We start from the raw sequence: 24,627 nt of genomic DNA on the forward strand, positions 1-24,627 counted from the left end.
ACTAAAACAGCTCCACGTGCATGTAGCTGAAAAGGTGACACATAAAGATACGCACGGTGCAACGAGTCCAACTGTGAGCATGAAAATGGATAGTGAAGGCCATCAAAGATGCCGATAGTCGTACACACAGTCCGTGTTGGATGTCGGTGCGTGTGCAAGCCAAGGTGCATGGGTTCAAACTGAATCAAAGGGTGCCCGGAACGGAAACATTAGAAATGCAACGAAGTGCAAGGTGAGAAAAAGGGTGCCCAGAATTGAACCTTAGATATACAAACGAGTGCAAGGTGAGAAAAAGGGTGTCACAAAGGGATGCGAGTGATTGAACGTACAGATCATGCACTGAACAAGGATACATCTATACGTAGACCTACGTAGCTGTGAATTCTTGGTTATATACATGCATTGTGCTCGTGACTACGAATAAATCCGATCGCATTCGCGACACTTGCATTGTTTTTGAATGAAATTTATTACCTTCTTCACCTCGTTTTACTTGGATACAGGATGAGTGATGTGGAGAGAGACGTAATTACGCTTAGCAAGGGGCTGAAAGAAATTGAAAAGGTAATGCGATATTCAAATTTATCGACAACCGTTTATGGACTTCCTTGGCCAGCTTACACGCAGACTCCTGTATTCAATGTGTCCATGTCTACCACTATTATCACCACTGCACACTGAGCACCAGTATGATAGATAGAATATGAAGAGTACCTTTCATAATCACATTGACTAGGATATTTTCTTACCTGCTAGTGCATTTCCGTTATAAGTGGCAGTGCTGGGTCGAGATGTTCAGCCCCCCCCCCCCCCCCCCCACACACACACTGTTCAGCCCCCCCCCCCCCACACACACACGCATGTAGGAGTAGGAGTACAGTAGTGATGAACAGTCGTCGGCCTTTCTTGTCCTGTTGGGACTAGTATCGGCTATATGTAACTGTTATGTGCTAAGTTCAGTATACTGTAAGACATGTATATATAACGAGGAAGTAAATCTAACGTTTTAACGGATGACATTTCTTCGTTATAATAAGATCCGTTGAGGCCGTACTGCTTCATATATGTTGTGTGTGGATATGCCGGAATACTGCAAGATCGTTAACATATCTTCTCGTTAACCTACGAATTTTGGACAATCGATAAATTTGCGACTCGTTATAGTAACATGTCTTACAGTAGGCTTAGTGCTATACTATACCATACCGTAGTCCAGTGTACCGCTGCCATGGGATAGAGATGTGGAAACACTGAAGATCAAACCCTGTGTTCTAGTCCTTGTATCACACGCTGGCTCCTACATGTATATGATCCTTTCTACACTGTGCTCTCACCAGGCAATTGCTATCCAGAAAAACCAAGCCGAGCGCGCCATTGGGGATCGTTTCATCGATGTGGCAGAAGAGTTTGCGTCCATAGCAAAGGTGCAGGTTGATGAGCTCTTGGATATGGTGGCTGACATGAAGAAGGAGGTGAGCAAACACGATCTGATTCTAAGCAGCATGCAAAGAGCTTGCGATCCTGCTATGTTATTGATGCTGTTGCATTAGGAAGACGTAAGCGAGCCAGGAACTCGTGTTTAGACGAGGCATGACATTTTTGTGTTGATGATGAGCTTACACATAGTTTACAGGGATGACACATAAAGAAAAGACGTTTAGTAGAAGGACAACGTGACGACAGTCACTGGCAACTGATGGTATCGTTTAGCAAAATTTCTACTTCGAAGAGCTAGTGTTAGATAAGAAAAGATAAGAAGTAGAATTTGTCTCCCACTGTTGATTTTGCCACTGGATGGACAATGTTGTTCATTCTTCTCAGTGCACACCATGCCTTGAGTCACACAATAGCTAAGGGTGCCACTACAGTGACATGATCCTGTTCAATTATCGGTAATAAGCATGCATGTATGTGTGTCTGTACATGTACGTGTGTCTGTGCATGGGGTGGGGTGTCTACCCTCGTATGTGACTGGGACTGTCACGGTCTGCTTTCCTTGCTTCTCTTTCTCTCCAGTACTCGGCTGCGCTGGCTTGCTTCGGTGAGAGCAGCAAAACACCGAGCGACGAGTTCTTTGGTCACTTCAGCTCTTTCCTGCATTCGTTTAATGTGAGTAACTTACATGCACTGTACAAGCATTCATACATGGTGTGTAACTGTTGTGTTGGCTGTGGGTCGGTTTGTTCTGCCATCCTAGTGCCAGAGTTACGGGTAATGGTCATTCAGAGTCCACATACACGTAACAGTATACACTGAAATCTCCCAAATTCAACCCTGCACTGGGATGCCAAGTGAAGGTCAGCCTGTTCTTCAGAAGTGCCCTGGCTGAGTCTTCCACCAATCCCAGGGTAATTTCAGGTAGTCATGGTCAGGAACCAGTTGCTGCCTCTCCATGCAGCTGTCCATTTCCAAGTTGGCAGCAATGCAGGCATCCCCCTGCACGTGTGCTGGCTAAGCACAGCTCTGCAGGTGGGAATCCAGACCTGCGTGAAGCCTTTCCGTACCGTAAAACTGGGCAGTCATCTAGCTAGAAGGGTGTGGTGTGGGGTTTCCAGGTGGGTCCGTGGCTGGTGCAGCGGTGTATCCCTCAGGGATCAAGGGGTAGAGCCCCTCCTGCCACTTGTTGCAGTGCCTTCTTACGGAGTCATGATATCTATAGAGCATGCTAAACAGAAACATATTGCTGGGCAATGTACTAGGCAGTGTCCCACTGTGGTGAGATAGTCTAGGTTGCATAGAACTATGTATTCACATTACTACTGGAAAACTAACGTTGGCTTGAAAATATAATGAGGGAAAGGAAGACTTGGGAAAGTATAACACAGAACTTGGCTTCTGCATGCAGTTAGGCACAGTTCGCAACGTACCCTGGCACCTGTGTTGCATACTGATGCTTCGGTCACGTCTCTTTCCGTCCCTGCCCGGCCCATGCCTCTGTTGTACCGTATCTGATTTGGATGCTTTCGTTCTGTGTAGGATGCACATCAAGAAAACCTGGATGCTATCAAGAAGAAGCAAGACGAAGAAAGGCGGCAACGTTTGCAAGATGAGGTAATACATACATGTGAAAGATGTTGATAGTTACGGCTGCTGTGTGATCACATGTCATTGCTGATGTATTTTGCAAACTAGTATCTGTCTATCCACATTGGCATCGGGTCAGGTCTATCACACCGTCATCGATCAGATCGGACTGATGCCACCTATGGTTATGTTCAATTGACAGATGTGATGCGTAGTAGCGGGGTTGAGGAGATGAGTCTAACAACCACTGGCACACTAGTAAGGGCCTAAACCCATTTGTCACATGTGTGTTGCCCTCAGTCGTGCCAAGTTACGACGACAAACCACTTTTGGCAATGAAAACTGGTGCAGGCACCGTGACATGGAACATGACGTTGCAGTGCATTTGTGGTGATTGGGGGGGGGGGGGGGGAGTGGTTGGCAATTGGCAGAAGTAGGGTGAATTTCAAAGTCGACTGTGAACCATCCAGACTTGCGGGCCTCCTCTTCAACATGAACAGTTAGACATGAAAAATTGATGCACTTCGATGAGGGCAACAGATAGATCGCATGGTTGCTTGGTTTAATCGAGTCTGGCCATAGAACACACTTTGACAAGATAGCTTGTGTTCACAAACAGTTTTCTGGAAAGTGACTGTCGCCAATGTGAGTTGTACGTCCATCAAACTTTACTGTCAAAATGGCTGCCAGACTTTGCGCATCCACTGTGCTTCTCAATCATGGTCAGAACCCAATACTTCATCGCCTGTGGGTGGTCGATATGCCACACAATTTGTGGTCTTAATCCACGTATATGGACCTGTGCCTAACATTAGCTACACAAATTCGACACAGCGGCATATGAGTCTCCCTGCATTCATGTCACCCGACTTGGTCTTTCAACACACACACACACACACACACACACACACACACACACACACACACACACACACACACACACACACACACACACACACACACGTGCTTACCTGTATTCTCATCTTGCATATTGCACGTGCAGGCCAAGAAGAAGGAGCAGGAACGCAAGGAGGTGCGCAAAGCCCGGCAGGCGGCAAAGGCGGCCGGTGAGTTTGATGACCTGGTGTCTGCGCTACGCAGTGGCGACCTGTACGATACCGACCGGACCAATCGTGTGCGCTCCAATAGCAGCCGCGGCCAAGGCCACGCAGGCCCTGCTGCCGGTCGCAGCGGCAGATCAAGAACGGTGGCGAGCAACGACTCACGTGAACGAGAGCGTGGCTCCGTGTTCTCTTCCATGGATCATGGTCCAGCTACGGATTTGTGAATTCCGCCACCAAACAGGGTGTTTGCACGGCACACCATTGCCATATTATTGCCATCACTCTCTCCGCCGTATCTCTCTTCTGTTTGAAGCATAGCATGCTTCCTTTTACACTGAGGACGCCCATCCCAGACACTGAGAGTCTTCAGTGTGGCAGAGAGTGAGCAGGGTTTGGTGCACGGCCTTCTCACCCAACACGGCCAACTACGGGCAGATAGCCGTGAGAACTACCTAGAGGTCACGGTGTGATACCGGCACGGCAAGCTACACGCAGACCAGCGTAGCATTCTCAACCCGCAGCCGAGCTGCCACTTCCGTGTCTGCTTTCCCAACCGGAGCCATAGATTCCTACCTACGAGACCTAGACATGAAAGATCTTGCATATCTGCAACCTACTCAAGCTCCATGACATCTTCCAATCTATACGTGCTAAAACTCTAGAGCCTAATCCAATTCTTGACGATTTTTATAGCGTTCCCTATGCATGCAGGACCATGTTTCTCATTTCAATTTTCTAACTACATTATTTTGGAGGACAAATTCTATTTTCAATGATACCATGAAGCTGCTTTAAACGCATAACTGTGCTACATGTTTCCTAGGTCACGCTGAATATTGCTGTTGATTAAACTGTTTTCCAGTTTTTTATCTCTTTACAATTATTATTTTACCCTTTTCTTGTTCGTGTCACGATCACTACCATGTTGGCGTGTCAACCATTTTTTAACCTACGACTTCAGACGTTCCTTTGCATTGCAAACAACTATTACCAATAACGCAGGTGTTCGTGAAAGCACTGGTTATTTGTCACGAGAAATGCATGGCCCGGTCATCCCTGTCCACTGGCGCGCACTGCCAACAAGTGTTTGTCATTGCGAATAGATGACTCAACTGGACAGTTAGTGGATTGATGCTACATAACTTGATTGGCTGTCACCTGTCTACCAATGGTTGCAACTTGCAAGCGTTCACCCGTTGGTAGGGCATGTTATCTAGTATTAGTATTAGCATTAAAATTTGTAATGTATCCAAGAAGGCAAGAGACAAGTTAGTTAGTTCAGCTCTCATGTTTTTTTGTGTTTGATGTGTGCACTGCAATTCACTGTGGTACTGTACCTACAATAGACATTGTGCATCATGCAGCTTACAGGAAAAATCAGGAGTTCCCCCCCCCCCCCTGCTTTGGGTTATCACTGGTTATGGAGTCTTGACTCTTGGCAGTCTTGCCAAGTCTTGGTAAAATAGCTTCCAACGTCACATTCATGCTCATGCTGATGGTTCCGATCCTGTACACGCACGTACATGTACACAGGTCATTACAGGATTGTGTATAACTATCAGTAGTGTAGCGCTAGCATACAACAACGCGGTGCCTGTGCCTGTGCCTGTGCCTGTGGCACGTACAGTCATGTAGATCTACATGTAGGTTGCAAATTCCAATCAATAATGATAATAATACTGCTGATGTCATGGTTACAGCTATGCTGGATGTGAAGCGTGAATATTAATAATAAAGTAAAGTATGTTGGCAGTGATGCTGAGAGTGAGAGGTGCCGTTTCCTCCTGCTAGGCAGGAAAAGCGCCTGGACCTCTCACCAAAGACAATAACAGCTTAGGGGGAGTTCCCCCAGCAGCAGCTGCTCCGTGGTTGCTTTCTTCATTCTGTCTGTGTGATCTCAGCGACATGTCGACAGACTGTGCGTAATGGTGACAATGTCATGTACTTTTAGATAGATGTTTGCCGCCCCGATTTCAATACCACTGGGCAGTATGCAAAATACTACAATGTAGTACGTGTGTATGTACATGTAGTTGTTGTGTTTTCGAATTCGCATTTCCAAGGTGCAAACATGCGACAGGAATGCCAAGCATTTTTTGAACATAGGGAGGGAGGCGAGGAAGAAAGGGTTTGCTCCCCACACCGGAGCTCGCGCTATTCCGCCGACGTTACTTGACACTTGACTGACTCACGACTGCCATCCAGAGCACACGAGAAGTCCATCGAACCTTCGACTCGGCAAACCTGCAAGAAAGCACCACTCCCTGCTCAATACACAGTGTTTCGGGGAATTCACCCCTCATCAGTTGAGCTTGAGTAGGCTGAGGAAGATTGTGCCTGAAGAGCACCATACCACTTATACTTATAGTGCTCTCCAGGCACAAACATCACCAGGGATACAAACTTACAGAGACGCTCCGTTTCCAGCGCGACAAACACCTCGTGAACACCAGATAGCAGCGTGAGTCAGTGTCGCTCCTGCCGGAGTCCTGGACGGTGAGACAGACGTCGAGGACCCTCGGTCATTCGCAACGCTGTCACCTCATAGTCATAGGGAGGCGAGGAAGATCACAATAATAATTTATTATGTACATGCACGGGTCTAGTCCGGGTGCGACTACACAACAGCGGGTTTTTTTTTTCAAGCGAAGCGCTGCTGGGTTATGACGCGTTTCCCTCAGTGAGTACTGAGTTGTGCGCTTCACAACACACAAGCTTTTAGCACTGCTTCAGTGACAATCCTACTCCTACAACTAAATTTACTTACAAATACAAAATAATTACAATGACGATAATATGTTGGTATCCACGCACATGACGATGATGTGTGCTTATACTTATACATCGTGTTGTCATGGTGCCAGGTTTGACGACATAGTCTTTCCTCTCTTCACGAAGAGGGCCAAGGGATCAGCAGTGATCAGAGGCGACGCGTATCATTATTATTATTAGGGAGGACCTCGGTAATCATGGTAACCATATGCCGTGTCATGATGTTCACAGTTCAGTCTCTACGAGTACGATGCACTACGAGCAGTGCCAGTGGCGTCAGCCAGCTACCATGCATGGCTACAGACAGAACAGATCGGCCAGAACTAACTACATGACTGTACTTACATTATTACAAGAACTCACGTCGTTCGATGACAATGCAGTTGTTTTCCCTGCCTGGCCTGGGGCTGGGGTGATGGTGGTACGTACGGTGGCTATGGTGGCTATGGTCCTATGGAACATTGTTGACGTGTCCCTTGGGAATGGGAGACCGACACCATGCATTGTGACCAAGAATAGTCACTCGCCCGGGCCCAGGTTGCAGGGATTCCGCGAGGAAGGTTTACATCGACTAGATACTCAGGAGCTCTGCTCTCCATTACATTGCACATGATTATTATTCTCCTCGGTAGTACTGGGCTACCTTGTCTCAGAGCTTGGATGCAGGTCAGGATTGGTGACTCTGGTGGCAGTGGTCCTACAACTAATTACATGTACTTACAAGTACATGCTACGTCGCAGGTGTCGTTGCATTTTTTGTTGTGGCATCCATGCCATCGAATATTCGGATACATGTACCTAGTACCTGCCAATCAGCGGGTTTCTTCTACACACATACTAGTACTAGTAGTCTACCAGGACTACAATCGCACAGATTCCAGAACCGAAGCCGACGAGCAAATCGCGGATTCCCAAGCAAATCGCGGCTTCCCAAGCAAATCGCGGATTCCCAAGCAAATCGCGGATTCCCGTGACTACCGTTTATGTATGTCCGCGGCGACGCGGACGTGGCGGCGTGATGGATCGGAAAGCATCTTGTCACCGCTGACGTCATAAGTGTCAACTAGATCTCGTGCCCAACGCGTGAAACGCATAGGGATTCCCCGACGTGTGCATGCACGTGGCTAGCTTTGGAACTTTCCCGTCGCCCATGGCATGGTATTGGTAGACTCTACATGGTCGACCAGATCACAACAAGAGCCGGCCTAGCCTGCCTACAATAGGCTACATGATTGTACTAGTGGTATGCCGGGGAGGTGGGCTAACCAGACATCCGATACTTTATATTCTGCACCGACCTTGCTCAAATCTGCCTCCGACTAAACAGATTCCTGGCGACAGCAGACAGGATCCCGGTATTGTACTATTTTGAGGTTGTCTCTAGACTGGAGCACTGACTGAGTCGAATATGTGACAGTGGTCTGAAGACTGCCAACACCCAACATGCCTGGCGAATCTTTCTGTCCAGTGTGGTGGTGGCAGTGTTGCAAGAGCCTTTTCATTACTTCACACATTTCCTGCGGAACGTGCAGGCATTGGACAGGCGAAATAGTCATTCAATGCTACACTGTGTAGGGGATAGCGGCAGTGCCAGTGAACTATGCCTGCATTGAGTCGTGCCTTCTTCACCAATGGTACGTGTCCTGCTGCTGTTGCCAACGAACCGAAAGAAAACACAGTTGAACATTGAGTCAGTTTAGACTTGGCGTGATTATGAAAACATTCGTTGTCATTACGTGACTCCAGTCGAGGCGTGTTGCTCTGCCCCCACTTTGAATTAATTATATGAGTTCTGTTTTCGTCGTGTTCTACTGGCGTTGGCCTGGCCGTTTCATGCAACTACGGCCAGTTGACAGCAGGTTATCTATCTCTGCGATCAGCATTGAATGCGAGACCTTGCACAGCTAGTTTTGGTGTTTGGGAGAGTGCTACGTCTCATCTTCATCCGCTGTGCCTGCTGCAGCCACGCAGGCAGCGCGGTAGACTACCGCACAACGCAAATGCTCTCTGACCTTAGCACGTCTAATTATTTTCCCGAATTGTTTTTGAAGGTCGACAGGATCTAGGACTAGGAAGCGAGTGTGAACACCACCGCAGTGCTTGCTCGACCGTCGCGACGGCCAGTGTGGGCTGAACTACTGCTGCTAGCCTAGCGTGTACTGCAGCCCGAAGCCAGTCATCTGCATGACCCGATCAGGGACTGTAAATGTAAACACAACGAACCTATCACGATCAGTATCAATAATCAGTCGATTTGTCATTCTATTCAGTTCGTGCAGTACCTTCGCTACAACCTTTGTCCATTACACCTACTATTCGCGAGCGACCACCAGCTGGAATAGTTCTTCCATGGTCACCAAACTTCTCGAGCCTATAAAAGCCAGCGTGCTCCACCTGAAGAGCTCAGTTGTCGACTGGTTGGTATAGAGCATCGTCTAAACTGTAATAGGATCATCCGTGCATCTGTTCTGTATCTATTCCAGTTGCTGGCGTCGAAGCAAGTGTCTTGTTTACTACCGGCCGCTCAGCGAATCACTGTTTCCCTCCTAGATCTACAAACTGCAGTGCAGACAGGATTCTGCCTTGTGGCGTCATGGCTGGAGACGAACGGCGGACAACGTCCCACTCTCAGCGCTACACCATGTGCAGGCGGTCAAGTGGCCTGGCTTCATTCACAGGCGCAGCGTCAGTGCGTCAGATGGCTCTTCCCGTGCTGGCGGTCGTGCTGCTACTGCTTGTACTGCAGCAAGCACCGCCAGCGGCTGCAAGCATCCAGTGCCATCTGAAAGCGAATATCTTGCAGGTAAGCAGGTGGTGTTGCTGTTGATGAGCAGTGGTCCTCCTAGATAGACTTGCAGCAGACAGATGGAACATGCTTCCACCTCGATGTCGTCAATCTAAGCCCTTTTCTGCATTTGTCACAAGCACCAAGTCATTCCTAGGGTTCCCAATAAAAAGGCAACGCCTGTTGGGAGTTCCCTAGTAAAATAATAAGTTCTACTAGTACTACTACTACACCCAGCCATGCATACAGCCATGCATACAGCCATGCATACAGCCATGCATACAGCCATGCATACAGCCATGCATACAGCCATGCATACAGCCATGCACCCAGTCATGCATACAGCCATGCACCCAGCCATGCATACAGCCATATACATCCCACTGCAGTCAAACCTACCTTGACCGGACGCCCTTGGCCTGGTGCAGCAGAAACTGTCCTGATATGACGGGATTCCGCTTGAATCCAGGGATGCATGTTCGATCCACAGCACTTTGGTGCATGAAATGTTGTCCTGTCAATGCAGCATTGGGCTTGGTACAGGTCTGGCAAGCATTGGGCTTGGTACAGGTCTGGCAAGCATTGGGCTTGGTACAGGTCTGGCAAGCATTGGGCTTGGTACAGGTCTGGCAAGCATTGGGCTTGGTACAGGTCTGGCAAGCATTGGGCTTGGTACAGGTCTGGCAAGCATTGGGCTTGGTACAGGTCTGGCAAGCATTGGGCTTGGTACAGGTCTGGCAAGCATTGGGCTTGGTACAGGTCTGGCAAGCATTGGGCTTGGTACAGGTCTGGCAAGCATTGGGCTTGGTACAGGTCTGGCAAGCATTGGGCTTGGTACAGGTCTGGCAAGCATTGGGCTTGGTACAGGTCTGGCAAGCATTGGGCTTGGTACAGGTCTGGCAAGCATTGGGCTTGGTACAGGTCTGGCAAGCATTGGGCTTGGTACAGGTCTGGCAAGCATTGGGCTTGGTACAGGTCTGGCAAGCATTGGGCTTGGTACAGGTCTGGCAAGCATTGGGCTTGGTACAGGTCTGGCAAGCATTGGGCTTGGTACAGGTCTGGCAAGCATTGGGCTTGGTACAGGTCTGGCAAGCATTGGGCTTGGTACAGGTCTGGCAAGCATTGGGCTTGGTACAGGTCTGGCAAGCATTGGGCTTGGTACAGGTCTGGCAAGCATTGGGCTTGGTACAGGTCTGGCAAGCACAGGTTTCACTGTAGTAACCGTTGTTATAATAGAGTACGTGTAGCATCATACCCAATGCTGTACAGCGTCATACCCAATGCTGTACAGCATCATACCCAATGCTGTACAGCATCATAGATAATAATAATTATAGACACAAAGTCTAAGAATGCCAGTAACACATTCTTGTGCTGCACAGTAGCAATGTAGTACAGTAACTGACTGTAGTTGTTAAACTCTGGTACTGAATCTCACTGTAGAGAACAAACTGATATACTGTGAAGAACGAGGGACATCTGTGAGCCAAGAAACTCTGAAAATACAAGCAAAACTCTGAGCTGTGAAACAACAATTACAAGCAGCGCGGGCAAACTCTAAACTGACTCTAACTCTCGTAGGTCTTACTCTACATCAGTAGGTCTAAGTAACTTTTTAACAAACAAACAAACTCTACATTTCTAAATCAAACAAATAAAGCACGGAACATGTGAATATAAAGGAGCTGCTTGCAAGCAGCGCCAGCCAAAGTGCAGCGATGCAAAGAGACACGGAGAGCAGAAAAGCAAGGAAGTGCAGTGCAGTAACAGGTGCGGGAAAAACAAAAGAGTGCGGTAGCAGTAGCGGTGACAAATGCATTGATTGGTGAATGACTGAAAACTGCCCCACCATACTGGAGCCAGCAGAAAAGGGTATCAATGCACACTGGATTTAGTCATGCGGTCATGCGTGACATACTACACACTCAGGGGCGTAGGAGGGTTTTTGGAAGTGGTACGACCAAAGGTCGGTGTGGCCGAAGGCCGTGTTGGAGGGGGGTCCGGGGACCTCCCCTGGGAAAATTTTGTAAAAAAGACACAAAATCCTGCGTTCTGGGAACTTCTGGCGCAGTGTGCAGTCGAGTCGAGTACAGTAGTGTCGGTACTCAGTACGACTGCAGATGCATAACAGTCTTAACAGATCTACGAGTAAGAGTCTAGAAAAAAGGTCAAAGTCTGATGCGCATATATGCATCGATGGATCCTGATTTTTTTTATTTCGGTTTTGCACGTTCCGGACGGACCACACTTTTCGAAAAGTGGTACGGCCATGGTCGTACCAGTCGTAGCGGGTGCTACGCCCCTGACACTATGTAAGGCTACAGATTCATGCAAGTACAAATGCACCACTGCAGAGATGGAGTATTCCAGCACAGTAGTGTTAGGTCCTGCTCCTATCTACATGTTAGTGGCACATGCACCAGGTGCACTGCTAACAAATATGACCTTCTCATGAGGCTAATTGTTCAACCAGTACGCCTCCACTGTTCTTCTACATCCAGTGGCACCATCAGATAAACACACCACCACCCTCAGCAAAACACCCCCATCATCATCAGCAGAACACCCTCACCATCAGCAGAATACCCCACAGTTTGCTCCAATGCCCCTATGGCCCCAGTCTCCACAGCAAGCATCATCATGTTTGGTGCATGGTCAGTATGCATTGGTTGAGGCATTTAAAAAAAAGTGATATAATTATTTTAAAGTAGTTAAAGTAGTTTTCGTGCTACTGACAGTACTGCACTATGTATACAACCATCAGCAAGAGAAGTACATTCCCAGAATACACTGGATGTACACCCATAGATTTTCTGTTATGGCAATGATAGTGGACAAGATCTGTTTGACACAGGTCAAGACTATGGTATTAGATAAACCAACAAAAGGTCAAGACGAGTACCAGATAACTGCCCAATCCACACAACTGTTCGGAAGCCATGTGAATCAACCCCCAATGTACAGCTTTGAGAAGTAATGGCCTCATCAGGTTGAAATGTCTCTGTCTCTTCGCCTGCTAATAATTACAGTAAAACATGTAATGGAGACCACTCGGATATGGCGACCACTCGACCATGGCGACCACATTTCCTTGCGACCAATGACCACCCACCCGCGTTGCATAGTGCTAGTACATGTAAATGTACGCATTGCATGGTGCACCATGCATGGTAGTTCTACACATCAGTGCAGGAAGTGTAGATGCGCATGGTGCATGCACGACACTTGACAGGTCTGAGGACCCCAGGCCAGGAGTCGTGCTAGAGTAGCATAGAAGGTGTGCACTGGGCTATGGTCACGTGACCCACTGAACCTGGATAAGAAGACCACCTGGCCACGGCGACCACTTTTTCTCGTCCCTTGAGAGGCCGGTCGCCTTAGACAGGTTTCACTCTATGTTCCCCTCTTAGAGTCCTTGTTCACTTAGGGGTCGTCCATAAATATCGAACTTTTTTCACAAAACGAAATGATTTCGTTATAGGGTGGGCCATGGGAGGGGGTTGACCAATTTCGTTTCAGAAAACATTGATTCATGTACATGGCCATTGTATATATCGCGTATGTCAACATTTTTTACGTTCTGAGGGGGAGGGAGGGAGGGGTTGGGTCTAAACTAAAATAATTCGTTTGGTGAAAAAAGTTCGATATTTACGGACGGCCCCTTACAGTATAATTATGATAAACTCCACCTACCCCTATCAGTAGCAAAACCAATATTTACCACTGCGCCAGGTTATATCGGCTTGTAGCACGAATTTACTAACTTCCGTTCTGAGTACCTCTCCCCATACTTGTTCTCGGGCACTGTGTATTAACAAGAGTACATAACCCCGAAGAGTGTGGAACTCCACGCGACGAACCCCGTACACATGTTTGCACCCTGTGCAGGATAGATCGTGACAGGTTTGTGCGCTACCCAGCTTTGGGTACAACTCTCTTGTGGTCACTTTGCACTGTTTGCCAGCGCAACCTTTTGAGCCATGTTACGTGATGTGAAGTAACGTTCTGCCGTCGCAGCACTGCATAGAGGTCGTGCAGGCGGTTGCACACTCTTGGGGGCTATGTACTCTTGGTATTAGCTATGGGGGGGGGGGGGGGGGGGGTAAGGACTCCTTCAGATGCATTGCAGTGGTGGCCAGGAGGACTGTGCACAGCAAACCAACTGGTACTGTACTACACTGTTCAAGTCCCTGTTGCTGAATAAAACTCAATCTGGTATTGCGGTGTCTTGCTTTGCCTCCCACTGCTGGTTTGTGCACAGGTTATCGCCAAGCCAAACTGCAAAAAATACCACTACAATAACTCGACAATTTGTCAAGGAGACTGCTTGAACAGTGTGAGGGCCATAACAACGCAGCCATACTATGTCAATGAGTGCCGATGCTGTGTGCCGGCGAGAACTGAGACCATACACGTTCACATTCTGTGCTCCAGCGGCCTGGTCGCGACTCCCGTAGCCAGAGCATCATCCTGCGTGTGCAAGCTGTGCGCCTGCGACGCACAGGGTGCCAAGGGATGCGACCCATGAGGCACTCGTGTGACATAACTATCATAGCGTTGGATGACGTTGAGAATGCATGATGTAATCCAAAGCTATGCATGATGTCATCCCCGGGCCAGTCACGGTTGACCTAGTAAAAGCAACATGCTGGAACTGAAGTGCACATGATCATGCCACTTGTACATGCTTAGAAACAGTCACAGGCGTATTCAGACACTGGACTCCGAGAAAGTACACAAATACTTTGCATTATTTCCGTAACTCGACTACCATAATATAAGGGATTGACCCGTGTACTCTACACTGGTACACATGTGAGAAATTTTCTATTCAACTCTATTCCCTGCGACTGGACTGTCTCTAATGAAAGTTCTTTCAACTTTCAAGTCTTCTTTCCCCCATTTTGTCAAAGATTTTTCGACCTAAAAGTGTGCCTGGAGTTCAGTCGTGTAATAATATGATATCGGTTGATCATACATCTCATTGATTACATACAAAAGAGAGCGAGAGGGTCCAATTGGCTAACTCAAAGTCTCGTGCTGAGGCAGTCATCATGCATCTCATTGATAATACAACTTTTTGTACAGCAATTGCAATCTGCTTGAGTATGCCAATCTGAGATCATGATGCATGACGCATTAGGCATTTAGGGTGTGGATCTCAAAGAGTATTTTCGCTAGATTTCAGGCAGTAAAGCCTATAATTATAAAGGGAGCCTCGTATTCAGAATCACTCGTACACAGTCTAGTCCCTGCCCGTATGTGTGCAACTCGAGCACCAGTTTACCTGGTCATGGGTTCGGGACATGGCTGGTCCTTATACTATAGTGCATGCAGTGTGTCTGGTGAAGTAAAAATAATTAATGAAAAATATAATTATTAAAAAAAACCCAAAACGGTGTGATGATTAATGAGGCCTGGTGCTGCAGTGCAGACTCTAGGCTAGCCAGAGCAGGGTAGGATTCCGTTACAAACAAGAGTTGAGCTAGTAGTAGTACTGAGCTGAGATCTACAAGACAACAAAAATTTAATGCCATCTAGCTGAGTGACAGTCGCCTCGACGAACCCAGACCATGTTAGGCCATAATGATAATGTGCCGCTAAAACATTGTAAAATGCCGCTACAGCATGTAGATCTACATGTGACACGTAAGAACGATCCTGGGGCTAGCCAGTGGGGTGCGAAAGAACCTTCCGTTTTGGGGTCAGCCGTTCGCGCTTTGTTTTATAGCGCAGCTCGTTCGATGTGATAGTGTAGAAAAGGTCTAGCTCACTCCTACTCCTAGTCCTAGTCCTAGTCTTAGTACTGACTCCTAGCTCCTCGACAATTTTTACATCCTTTGCAGCTTCGCACCCACTCACTCGTTCGACAGTTTGCTTTCTAGCGTTGGCGGGCTCTATTTGCGACAGAATGTGTGCGCTTAGTGAATGCTCTACATTTAGCTTTTCCCTGGCCCTTTGGATTTTTGGCTTTGTCACCGCTTCAGTTCAACAGTTCAAGCTGTGTTCCTGTGACTGTTATTTTCTGTGTACTTCGTAGCCGTGAACGTCACACACCAAGCAGTGATACCACTCTCACTCTCTCACTCTCTCACTCTCTGTCATGTCTATCAGGTCTGTGGCTAGGACCAATGGGGACTTGCCTGAAACTCACGACGAGTTTCTACACAGACTCAGTACATTCTATAAAAGCCCCCGTCTGTGCAGATCTACGTAGTTTGCTCTCTGTGTGTTTGCTCCATCGTATTCCGTGGTGCTCGACGAACCACAAAGCTCTCCAGAACGTCTGCGCTGTCATGCAAGAAAGTGATAGCGGCGAGCAGACTTGTTTTGTCTGGGCTACATATCCCATGGCCCTGCCAAGCGGCTGGTAAGTAACAATGTTACATACATGTACATGTACACGCAGATATTCGCAGTTCGACATGGCCATTGTGCGTGGTTCACACGCCTCTGCACTCCTGCAGACCATGTGTAGTCAGTCGTCCTCTCTCCCTCCTTCAGTCTGGTCTTCATCTCTTTTCGAAGAGCCGGCAAACTGTACTTGTCATGTTTTGAAATTCTGTTCGCAGCGTTCCCGCTTGCACATACAGAGAGCGATGTGGCCTGGAGTGGAGGGTAGCCGATATGCTCCTGGAGAGTGCCCCTGCAATACGGATTAATTATTGGTAGACTGCTATTACACGGAGTCAATCTGCTGTGTCCTCGACCTCGAAGATGGAGTCTTTCCGCGGCCGAAAAAGTCTCAGTCTCGGTGGTCTTGGCCAGCCTATGGCGAACGCTACTCGTCGGACGGTGGTGCTGATAGTCGTGTCGATATTCGGCTCTCTCGTGTTTCCTGGCCATGGAACAGCGGGTAAGCTTATCAATTACCGGTAGTACACTTCTGTAAATAATATAATTATCATCATAGTAATACTAATACCGGGCAAGACTGTTGCCGGTATTTATACCAGTCCTGTAGTAGTCTACTGTCTGTTGTCAGTCACATCCGGCGGACATTGTCACAGTAGAGTGAAATTTTGCATTCAGGGATGAAACGACTACGAGACGAGTCTCTCTCGGAGCAGCCTACGGATGAAGAGTCAGATGTTGAAGTCTGCTGTTGATATCGACCTGCTAGCCTATAGTGTGGTAGCAGCCTACGGATGAATAGTCAGATGTTGAAGTCTGCTGTTGATATCGACCTGCCATATGGACATAGTGTGGTGTGGGTTGCATGGGTGGCAGATGGGTGTATGGTTAGAGTTGGGATTAGGATTACATACGTGTAGGTCTGAGGTAATACAGTATCGGGGTAGTTCCTGTTTTGCTTCCAGGTCGTAGTTACTAAGTAGTTTGACCCAAGAAGGATGAAACCCCGATGCGGCCGGAGGTGTTCTGAGCTTGCATTTGTTTGCCCAAAACTTGCCTCCAGGAGCGTACAGAATGCACGATAGGGAAACGTTGATTATACAGTTGCCAGAAGGTCTCCTCGGAGACAAGAATTCTAGTACACCAACTACGGAACGAGGAAAAACTTAATTCCGGTTTCCTCAACTGTATAATTTGAAAGTCATCTACAAGTATGGCGTAAGCCCTCTGTAGCCTCGTCAAAGCATGTAGCCGCACCAAGTCCTTGGCTACACAAAAAATTCCCAATCTCTCCAACTCTCTCCAAATCAGGCTTTCAAAAATGTTCCCCAAGAGGGTATCATCAGATCAGGGATATATGTGACTCCTGCGAGCATAAACAATATAACTATAAAAAAGGTAATGATAACGTGATAATATAACAAGAATACCATAGTTGCTGAGAACTGAGACAAATGCTGTAGACCATCAGGTCACATATTCAAAGAACTACCTACAATATCTCACGCCAGGCCGCAATAGAACTTCCGTGAACGGTGAAGAGATGTCTAACATAAAGTGTCTGAGCTTGCACTATCTCAAGTCAGGTGTTGAAGAGTCAGCATGAAGTGTGTATCTCAGCTTGTGCAATCCCAAAATCAGGCGTGAAGATGTAGAGGCCCGAAAGTTCATTAGGGAGAGAGAGAGTGTGTGTGTGTGTGTGTGTGTGTGTGTGTGTGTGTGTGTGTGTGTGTGTACGTGACATGTTTGTGTGCATGTGAGTCTCGCAAGTGGTAATTGCATCCGTAAGAATGATGAGATGGTCTTGTGCCCCGTACCTATCAAAGGTCCTGTAATTTTGATGGTTTCACACCGATAGTCTCCATCCACTGTCATAGTTGATTGCTGGCTTTCTGTCGCTTCCATCTACTAGTACTTGTGCGAAGACAGTGAAGACTCTCTGCCGAGAATCTAGGTGCGATGGAAAAGCTAGAAGTTGGGAGATGATGTTGCGAATTCTCAATGGTCGGACTTGTAATGGCCTACCTAGGGAGTCTTCACTGCCCTCACCCTTGCCTCTCGATAATGTTCCGTGAATCATTCCCTCACTGGATGCTCGGTTTCCCCGACATAGAGCTCTTCAAACTGTGTACATGAAATACAATGGACTACATTCTTCATCATACACTCACTGCTCTTCACATCCACATTGCATGCTCTGCACACCATTGGCCTGCCTGGGCCACGCTTCACCCTCGCATGCTGCACATCACGCGGACACATACGCGTACCAAACGACAAACGGACAAGTTTGTACTTCAATGACGGACCAGACGTGAAAAGAAGACGAACATCTGGACTAAACCGACGAACACGGTGAGAAACCCCGAGCGGTCAGTGCATCATTGATGAAAGAGATTGAGAATGGATTGATTTGGTTTCTTCCACGGATTCTCCCTGCCTCCAGTTGATTTCTCTGCTGTCTTTATTGCCACTGAATGTCTTGATGTGGGTATTCGTTGGCTTCCAGTAACTCACTCCGTGATTTTTCTCCACTCCAGCTCTTCTCCCTGCTGGCGTTGATCCATTAGAGATTGCCCTACGACTACGGATTCACTGCAACTGCACACTTTGTTGACAAAGGGACAGGTGGCAGGAATGGCAAGTGAACTCCGCTGTGTGAGGGCTTGACGAATAGCTCCCATTCCAGCGCACACTCGGGACTGACACTCAGCCTCAGATCCAAGAAGTCGATGCTCCGGATGTCATTGCCAGAGTGTGTGACGGTGAATCGTATGAACGGGTGTTGGCTGTTGAGGTGGACGACAAACCGGTCCAGAGCCGCTCGTCCATGTCGTCATAGCATGATGATAATTATCATCTATGTAGCGCTTGAAAAGACAGGGCTGCATTCTCAAGCGCTGTCATGAAAATAATGGCCAGCGGTGGTGCTAGGTGATTACCCGTGGCGATTCCTATCAGCTGCCTGTACTGCTGATTGTCGAACTCAAAGACGTTGTTGGTCAGGATGAACTGCAGGGCATCTTGCACATCCTTCACGCTCAGACCCAACATATGGACGTCCTCGCGGTGCTCTTCCAGTAATCTAGTCGCGACTTCAATGATGTCAGCAATTGGGATATTGCTGTACAGGCTGACCACGTCGAGGGACACTGGGTAGTCTTCACTCATCTTCTGGTGTTTCTTTAGCTCTTCAATGTATTTCAAAGTAGGGGCCAGGTGTGACGGTACACAGCGCAATAGCTGGTTAAGGATGCGTTTTATCAGCACTGAGAGGTTTCTTGTGGGTCCATCGCAACAGCTGACACTGAACTGGTCGGATTGGCAAACCTTCTTTATGGTCCTTTGCAAAACTTCTCAGCAGGGAGTCTTCACTGCCTTCACCCAAGTACATGGAAGCAACCAAAATCAGACGCAGAAAGCCAACAATCAACTGTGACAGAGGATGGAGAGTTGATTGGGACTTAAAATCATCCAAACAACTGGACCTTTGATAGGTAAGGGGAACAACACCATCTCATCTTAGGGTATGTTCGGTTGGAAGGATCGGGATCCAAATCAACCGGATCCACTGGATCCGCACCCTTTCGATTGGTCGAATCCGCATCCTTTGGATTTGAATCCGGTCAACCCACCTCGGGGAGCAGGGTTGATCGGATCCAACCAGATCCAAATGGGACCTTTGTGCGTAAATGGCAGGTAAAAATCATTTTTGTACGCATTGTGGTACGCACACGCGTGGATCGAGATACTCTTTTTGACTTTTTGTACGACGAGCGGGCAGTACGACGTTCACCCTTTTGGGTGACCTGTGAGCACCACTTTATTACTTCGTCAACATGGCAACAGTCAATATCCAAAGAAAAGTGTTCGGTTGATTCTGAAGGATCCGACGGATCTGAGATCTGGATCTGGATCCGGATCCTACCAATCGAACATGCCCTTACGGATGCAATTACCACTCGTGAGACTCACACGTACGCACACACACGTACGCACACCCACGTACATACACACATGTACATACACGCGCGCACACACACACACACACACACACACACACACACACACACACACACACACACACACATGTACATAAACACATGTACACACACACACACACCCTTTCTCTCTCTCTCTCTCTCTCTCTCTCTCTCTCTCTCTCTCTCTCTCTCTCTCTCTCTCTCTCGAACTTTCGGGCCTCTTCGCCTTCACACCTGATTTGGGATCGCACAAGCTGAGGCACGCACTTCATGCTGACTCTTCAACACTGACCTGACTTGAGATAGTGCAAGCTGAGGCACTTGATGTTCAACATCTTTTCATGGACGTTTTATTGCCTGGCGTAAGATATTGTAGGTAGTTCTTTGAATATGTGACCGTATGATGGTGATCTACAGGATTGGTCTCAGTTCCGGCTTAGCAATTATGGCATTCTCGCTACATTATCACGGTATTATCATTACCGTTTGTGTACTTATACGGGTTGTTATGCTCGCAGGAGTCACATTTCCCTGATGATGAAAATTAGGAAAGATTTAGGGAGAGTTGGGGGAGATTGGTAGAGGTTTTTTTCATGTAGCCAAGGACTTGGTTCGGCTGTGTGCGTCACTAGTTAAAAGTTCATATCACTGTCAGTTTTACATGAATTCCAGTAAAGCAGAGTGTGATGGGTTTAGGATTGGAGTTAGGGGTAGGGTCAATCCCGATGCATAACTTATTTCCCGCAGTGTGTACGGCCATGGTCACATGATGAGACAAACAAGTTGAGATCGAGCATTTTTGCTGTGAGGGGTGTTGTGACGCGTGTGCCGGCGTAAGCGAACATGCATAATGAATCAGGGTTGGAAGTCAGGGGAGTAGGGTTAGAGTAGGACAGTTGGAGTTGGGGATAGGGTTTGTCAGGATTGCAATCAGGCTTAGAGTAAGGGATAGGATTAGAGTAAGCGATGCACTGAGTGCGTTCGATTACGCACTTGAATCGATTCATGAATCCATTCGCATGCATTCAAGTCGTTCGATTTTCATGTCATGAGCGCTGGAATCGGTTCGGAATCCATTCACCCAATTCACATCTGGTGATGTGAATAGCGCGAATAGTGTGTGTGTGTGTGGGCGTGTGTGTGTGTGGGCGTGTGTGTGTGTGTGTGTGTGTTCTTGTTTTCAGTGCTGGCTCAGCCTTGCACCGGGGGCAATACCATAGTTCAGACGGTGACGTCCTGCCCTCCACCGTCAGAGTATAGTACCTACACTGTCATCACACCAACCCCGGTGGTGACATCGCCCCCCGTGACACAGCCACCGCCAACGACTGTGCCACCTCTACCACCGCCTATACTGATACCCGGTCTTAACTGGCATGTGTTCAGCGGCGCGCTGCTCGGATGGTCGTCTTCTCTACGTGGTGTCAGAGCATCGATCTACCCGTGGATACTGGGAAATGTGAGTGGACTTGGGGCTTGCTTCACCGCAATCACATATCTCCATACTATTGGTTTTATTCTAAAAGTATATGACACTCAATTAGGGGTGAAAGTTGGCATTGAGATCCCGAGTTCGAGTACTCTGATTTTCTCCGATCGAATATTCGAGTACTCGAGTATTCATCATCTCCTATAAATTGCACACCGGGGGCCTTAAAATTACATGATACAACCCTGCTTGAAACGAGTGGCTGCCATTTTTCTCTAGTATATTGGTTGCTGGGTCATTGGGGCTCTCTCTACTCGTGAACAAATGTTCACCACACAGTCTGCACATCTATATCTGCCGACTGCTGCTCTGAAACTGCAGATTTCTGTGGTAAATGCATGTACCACGTATGAACGAGTACTCTGATTTATTCCGAGTACGATTATTTCTGAACAAACCGAGCGAGTACTCGAGTATTCGGTATAATTGTTTCACCCCTACACTCAATGCTTTTTTTGCGTATTTGTGCGTGCATGTGCGTGCATGTGCATGCTTGTGCATGTGTTGTGCATGTGTTGTGCATGCTTGTTGGTATGTGCGTATGTGGCGTCTGGTCTGTGCACGTGCATTGCGCATGTGTTCCGGTGTTGGCGCATATCCTCTGCCCTATGTGCAGTGGACACAAGGCTACACCAGGCGATTGCAACGCGCTTTCTTCATGAACTCTTCAGCAACATGTTTTGGCAGCACACTCCGCTGTGCCTATCAGCGACAAGTACTACAGACTAGTCTGAGTGGGTCAGTATATGTATTACTCCAAGTGGGTCAGTACATGTAATGTTATGCTAGTCTACAGTAGAGGGGACGGTTTCAAATAGGACACAGGTTGCAAACCGGAACAGACTCAATATTCACTTTCTCTCTTGGTATTTTGATTAGAAAACATATGTCACAGTAAGACTACGATGTGTTATACTCCGAGCCAAAATTTCATGGCTCTGCGATGACCAGAAGCGCCATATCAAGCAGGTGAGTTTTTGACGTGTTGCTTCGCACTGCGACTTGAGTTTTGCGACTTTCGAAAAATCAACTTCTTGTCGCAGGTAAACAGCCTCTCACCAATAAAGCACCGCATACCAATCAAAACTAATGGAAGCACACACAAGGCTTATTGTTACTCTGTACTGGCCGTCGTGGAGCGATAGCAATTACCTAATTTCAGAGCCAGAGTGAATTTGACGTGCACTCTAAAACGTGTCCGGTTTGGAGCCACCTCTGATTTGAACTTGTTTGAAGCGAAAAATTGGGCAACTTGGAGGCAATGGGTCAACACAAAGGAGTGGCTCAGTTCGATTGACTCTGGCCCCAGAGCAAACTTCAACATGCCAGTTTCCTTCCACAAACATATTTCGAGTGAAAAATCAACGCTGATGATCGGGTTGGGTCTATACAAATTTGGCTGTCAAAGCGTCCCGGTATCGAGCCGTCCCCTCTACATGTAACGTTATGCTAGTCTACAGTACATGTAAAGCAGGGTTCTAGCCAGGTCAAAATAGTAGGGGGGTGGGCATGGGAAACAGTTACCCTATTCCCATTTTTCCACTTTCCAATATTGTCTTGCCATGCCAAATGCAACGTATGGGGCGAATCCCCGACTTCACCCCAGACAAATGTGCCTTTATGAACCATCTATGCATGAAAAACACGAAAATCGGAAAATGAGTAGGGGGGGGGGGGGCGCTGCGCCCCCCCCCCCCCCTACCCCCCTTTGGCTAGAACCCTGTAACGGTATGCTAGTCTACAGTACATGTAATGTTATGCTAGTAGACTAACTCACCAACCATAGCAGGAACTCGCGAACCATAGCAAAAGGTCGCAGAAGTCCAAGAAACGAACCAAACTAGTTTCAGACAAGCCGCACTACCAAAACAAACAAAACATACATACATACTTTCGCAATACAGGCTTCGCAACATGCACGCATTATGATTATACATATGTACATTCCTGAAGCCTGCTTTGCCATTTTCAGCTAGAACTCCCCCCCCCCCCCCCCCCGCCCCAAAAAATGTTTCTTTCACTTGACACCAGAAACTGGCAGCGCTGCGAGCCATTCGCTCCTGCTTAAAGGGGAAGTTAAGGCAAAAATTAAAATTTCACCAGTTGTAGTCTTCGGGCTGCTGAGTCGAATGGTCGTGGTCCGAGGAAGCTGAGACGCTCCCTTCCTACTTGAATCCCAATCGAACTCGCGCACTTCCACCGAAACTGGGTGACTGCGCCCTACGAGATGGGGATTTGTATGCAAAATGTCACTAAAAGCGCCATTTCGTTCTTATAAAAGCACGGATGACCGCGATTGGCCCATATGTTGTAGTCTTTTGGACGCTGAGTCGACTGGTTTTGGTCCGAAAAGGCTGCGATGCAGCGTTCCTCCTTTATTCCCAATCGAACATGGTTGAACAAGTGGTCACGTGCTCCTGGGTGCCCAAATCACCTGGTCACCACGCCAGCAGGTGACAACTTTCACACCAAGGTTCAACTCGAGTTCAACTCGAGTGACAGGACTGCACCCAAAAAAGGTCAAACAGGCTAGTAAGTTGTACCCTGCAGGCACGGTGACCAGGTGACTGGCGTACGCAGGAGCACGTGACCGCTTGTTCAACCATGTTCGATTGGGAATAAAGGCGGAACGCTGCATCGCAGCCTTTTCGGACCAAAACCAGTCGACTCAGCGTCCAAAAGACTACAACATATGGGCCAATCGCGGTCATCCGTGCTTTTATAAGAACGAAATGGCGCTTTTAGTGACATTTTGCATACAAATCCCCATCTCGTAGGGCGCAGTCACCCAGTTTCGGTGGAAGTGCGCGAGTTCGATTGGGATTCAAGTAGGAAGGGAGCGTCTCAGCTTCCTCGGACCAAGACCATTCGACTCAGCACCCCGAAGACTACAACTGGTGAAATTTTAATTTTTGCCTTAACTTCCCCTTTAAGGAGGTTCGCGACGGTTAGCGCCATGTTGGATTTCCGAATTTTTTTCTGAAAAATAATGCCTTTCGGAGTGGAAAAATGGGACGCGATCATGTACAGTAAATAGTTTGACCATGACTTCGCAGCGCGTGCTCGAGTCGAGACAAGATTTGAGGAAGAAGCTCAGCCACTAGTGGACTTGCGGATTTGTTTTGACATTGGCGGTTTTTGGATAGCTCGGTTCTC

General features: G+C 47.8%; 3 protein-coding genes across 5 annotated transcripts in view; all 3 read left to right on the top strand.

The window, feature by feature from the left end:
- Window positions 1-5,085, top strand: part of LOC135814783 (disheveled-associated activator of morphogenesis 1-like) — a 30,928-nt gene extending 25,843 nt beyond the window's left edge. Inside the window, exons 26-31 of one of the 2 annotated variants that reach the window (XR_010553215.1) lie at window positions 504-564; window positions 1,338-1,472; window positions 2,017-2,109; window positions 2,977-3,051; window positions 4,028-4,780; window positions 5,050-5,085. Coding sequence is in view for 1 of the 2 variants with exons in the window: in XM_065327954.1 (XP_065184026.1) it covers window positions 504-564; window positions 1,338-1,472; window positions 2,017-2,109; window positions 2,977-3,051; window positions 4,028-4,312 (649 nt within the window). In the remaining variant the exon portion in view is untranslated. Of the gene's footprint in view, window positions 1-503; window positions 565-1,337; window positions 1,473-2,016; window positions 2,110-2,976; window positions 3,052-4,027 lie in introns of both variants that reach the window. The other variant, XM_065327954.1, reaches the window with a different exon arrangement.
- Window positions 5,086-8,303: 3,218 nt separating this feature from the next.
- Window positions 8,304-14,893, top strand: LOC135814784 (uncharacterized). Its single transcript, XM_065327955.1, has 2 exons — window positions 8,304-9,663; window positions 13,907-14,893. Exons 1-2 carry the CDS (start codon window positions 9,454-9,456, stop codon window positions 14,171-14,173), a joined length of 477 nt encoding a protein of 158 aa, XP_065184027.1. The 5' UTR covers window positions 8,304-9,453; the 3' UTR covers window positions 14,174-14,893.
- An 863-nt stretch (window positions 14,894-15,756) lies between these two features.
- On the top strand, window positions 15,757-23,128 carry LOC135813643 (uncharacterized). Of its 2 annotated transcripts, XM_065326701.1 has the most exons (4): window positions 15,757-16,015; window positions 16,218-16,501; window positions 21,167-21,441; window positions 22,088-23,128. In XM_065326701.1, the coding sequence occupies exons 2-4, from the start codon at window positions 16,363-16,365 to the stop codon at window positions 22,247-22,249; spliced, it is 576 nt and encodes a 191-aa protein (XP_065182773.1). In that variant the 5' UTR covers window positions 15,757-16,015; window positions 16,218-16,362; the 3' UTR covers window positions 22,250-23,128. The 2 variants fall into 2 exon arrangements, with proteins under 2 accessions (XP_065182773.1, XP_065182772.1); XM_065326700.1 differs by lacking the exon at window positions 15,757-16,015 and having other exon boundaries at window positions 16,113-16,501.
- The last annotated feature ends 1,499 nt before the right edge of the window (window positions 23,129-24,627 follow it).

This window comes from Sycon ciliatum, chromosome 4 (assembly GCF_964019385.1).
Source record: "Sycon ciliatum chromosome 4, ocSycCili1.1, whole genome shotgun sequence".
Taxonomy (NCBI): Eukaryota; Metazoa; Porifera; class Calcarea; order Leucosolenida; family Sycettidae; genus Sycon; species Sycon ciliatum.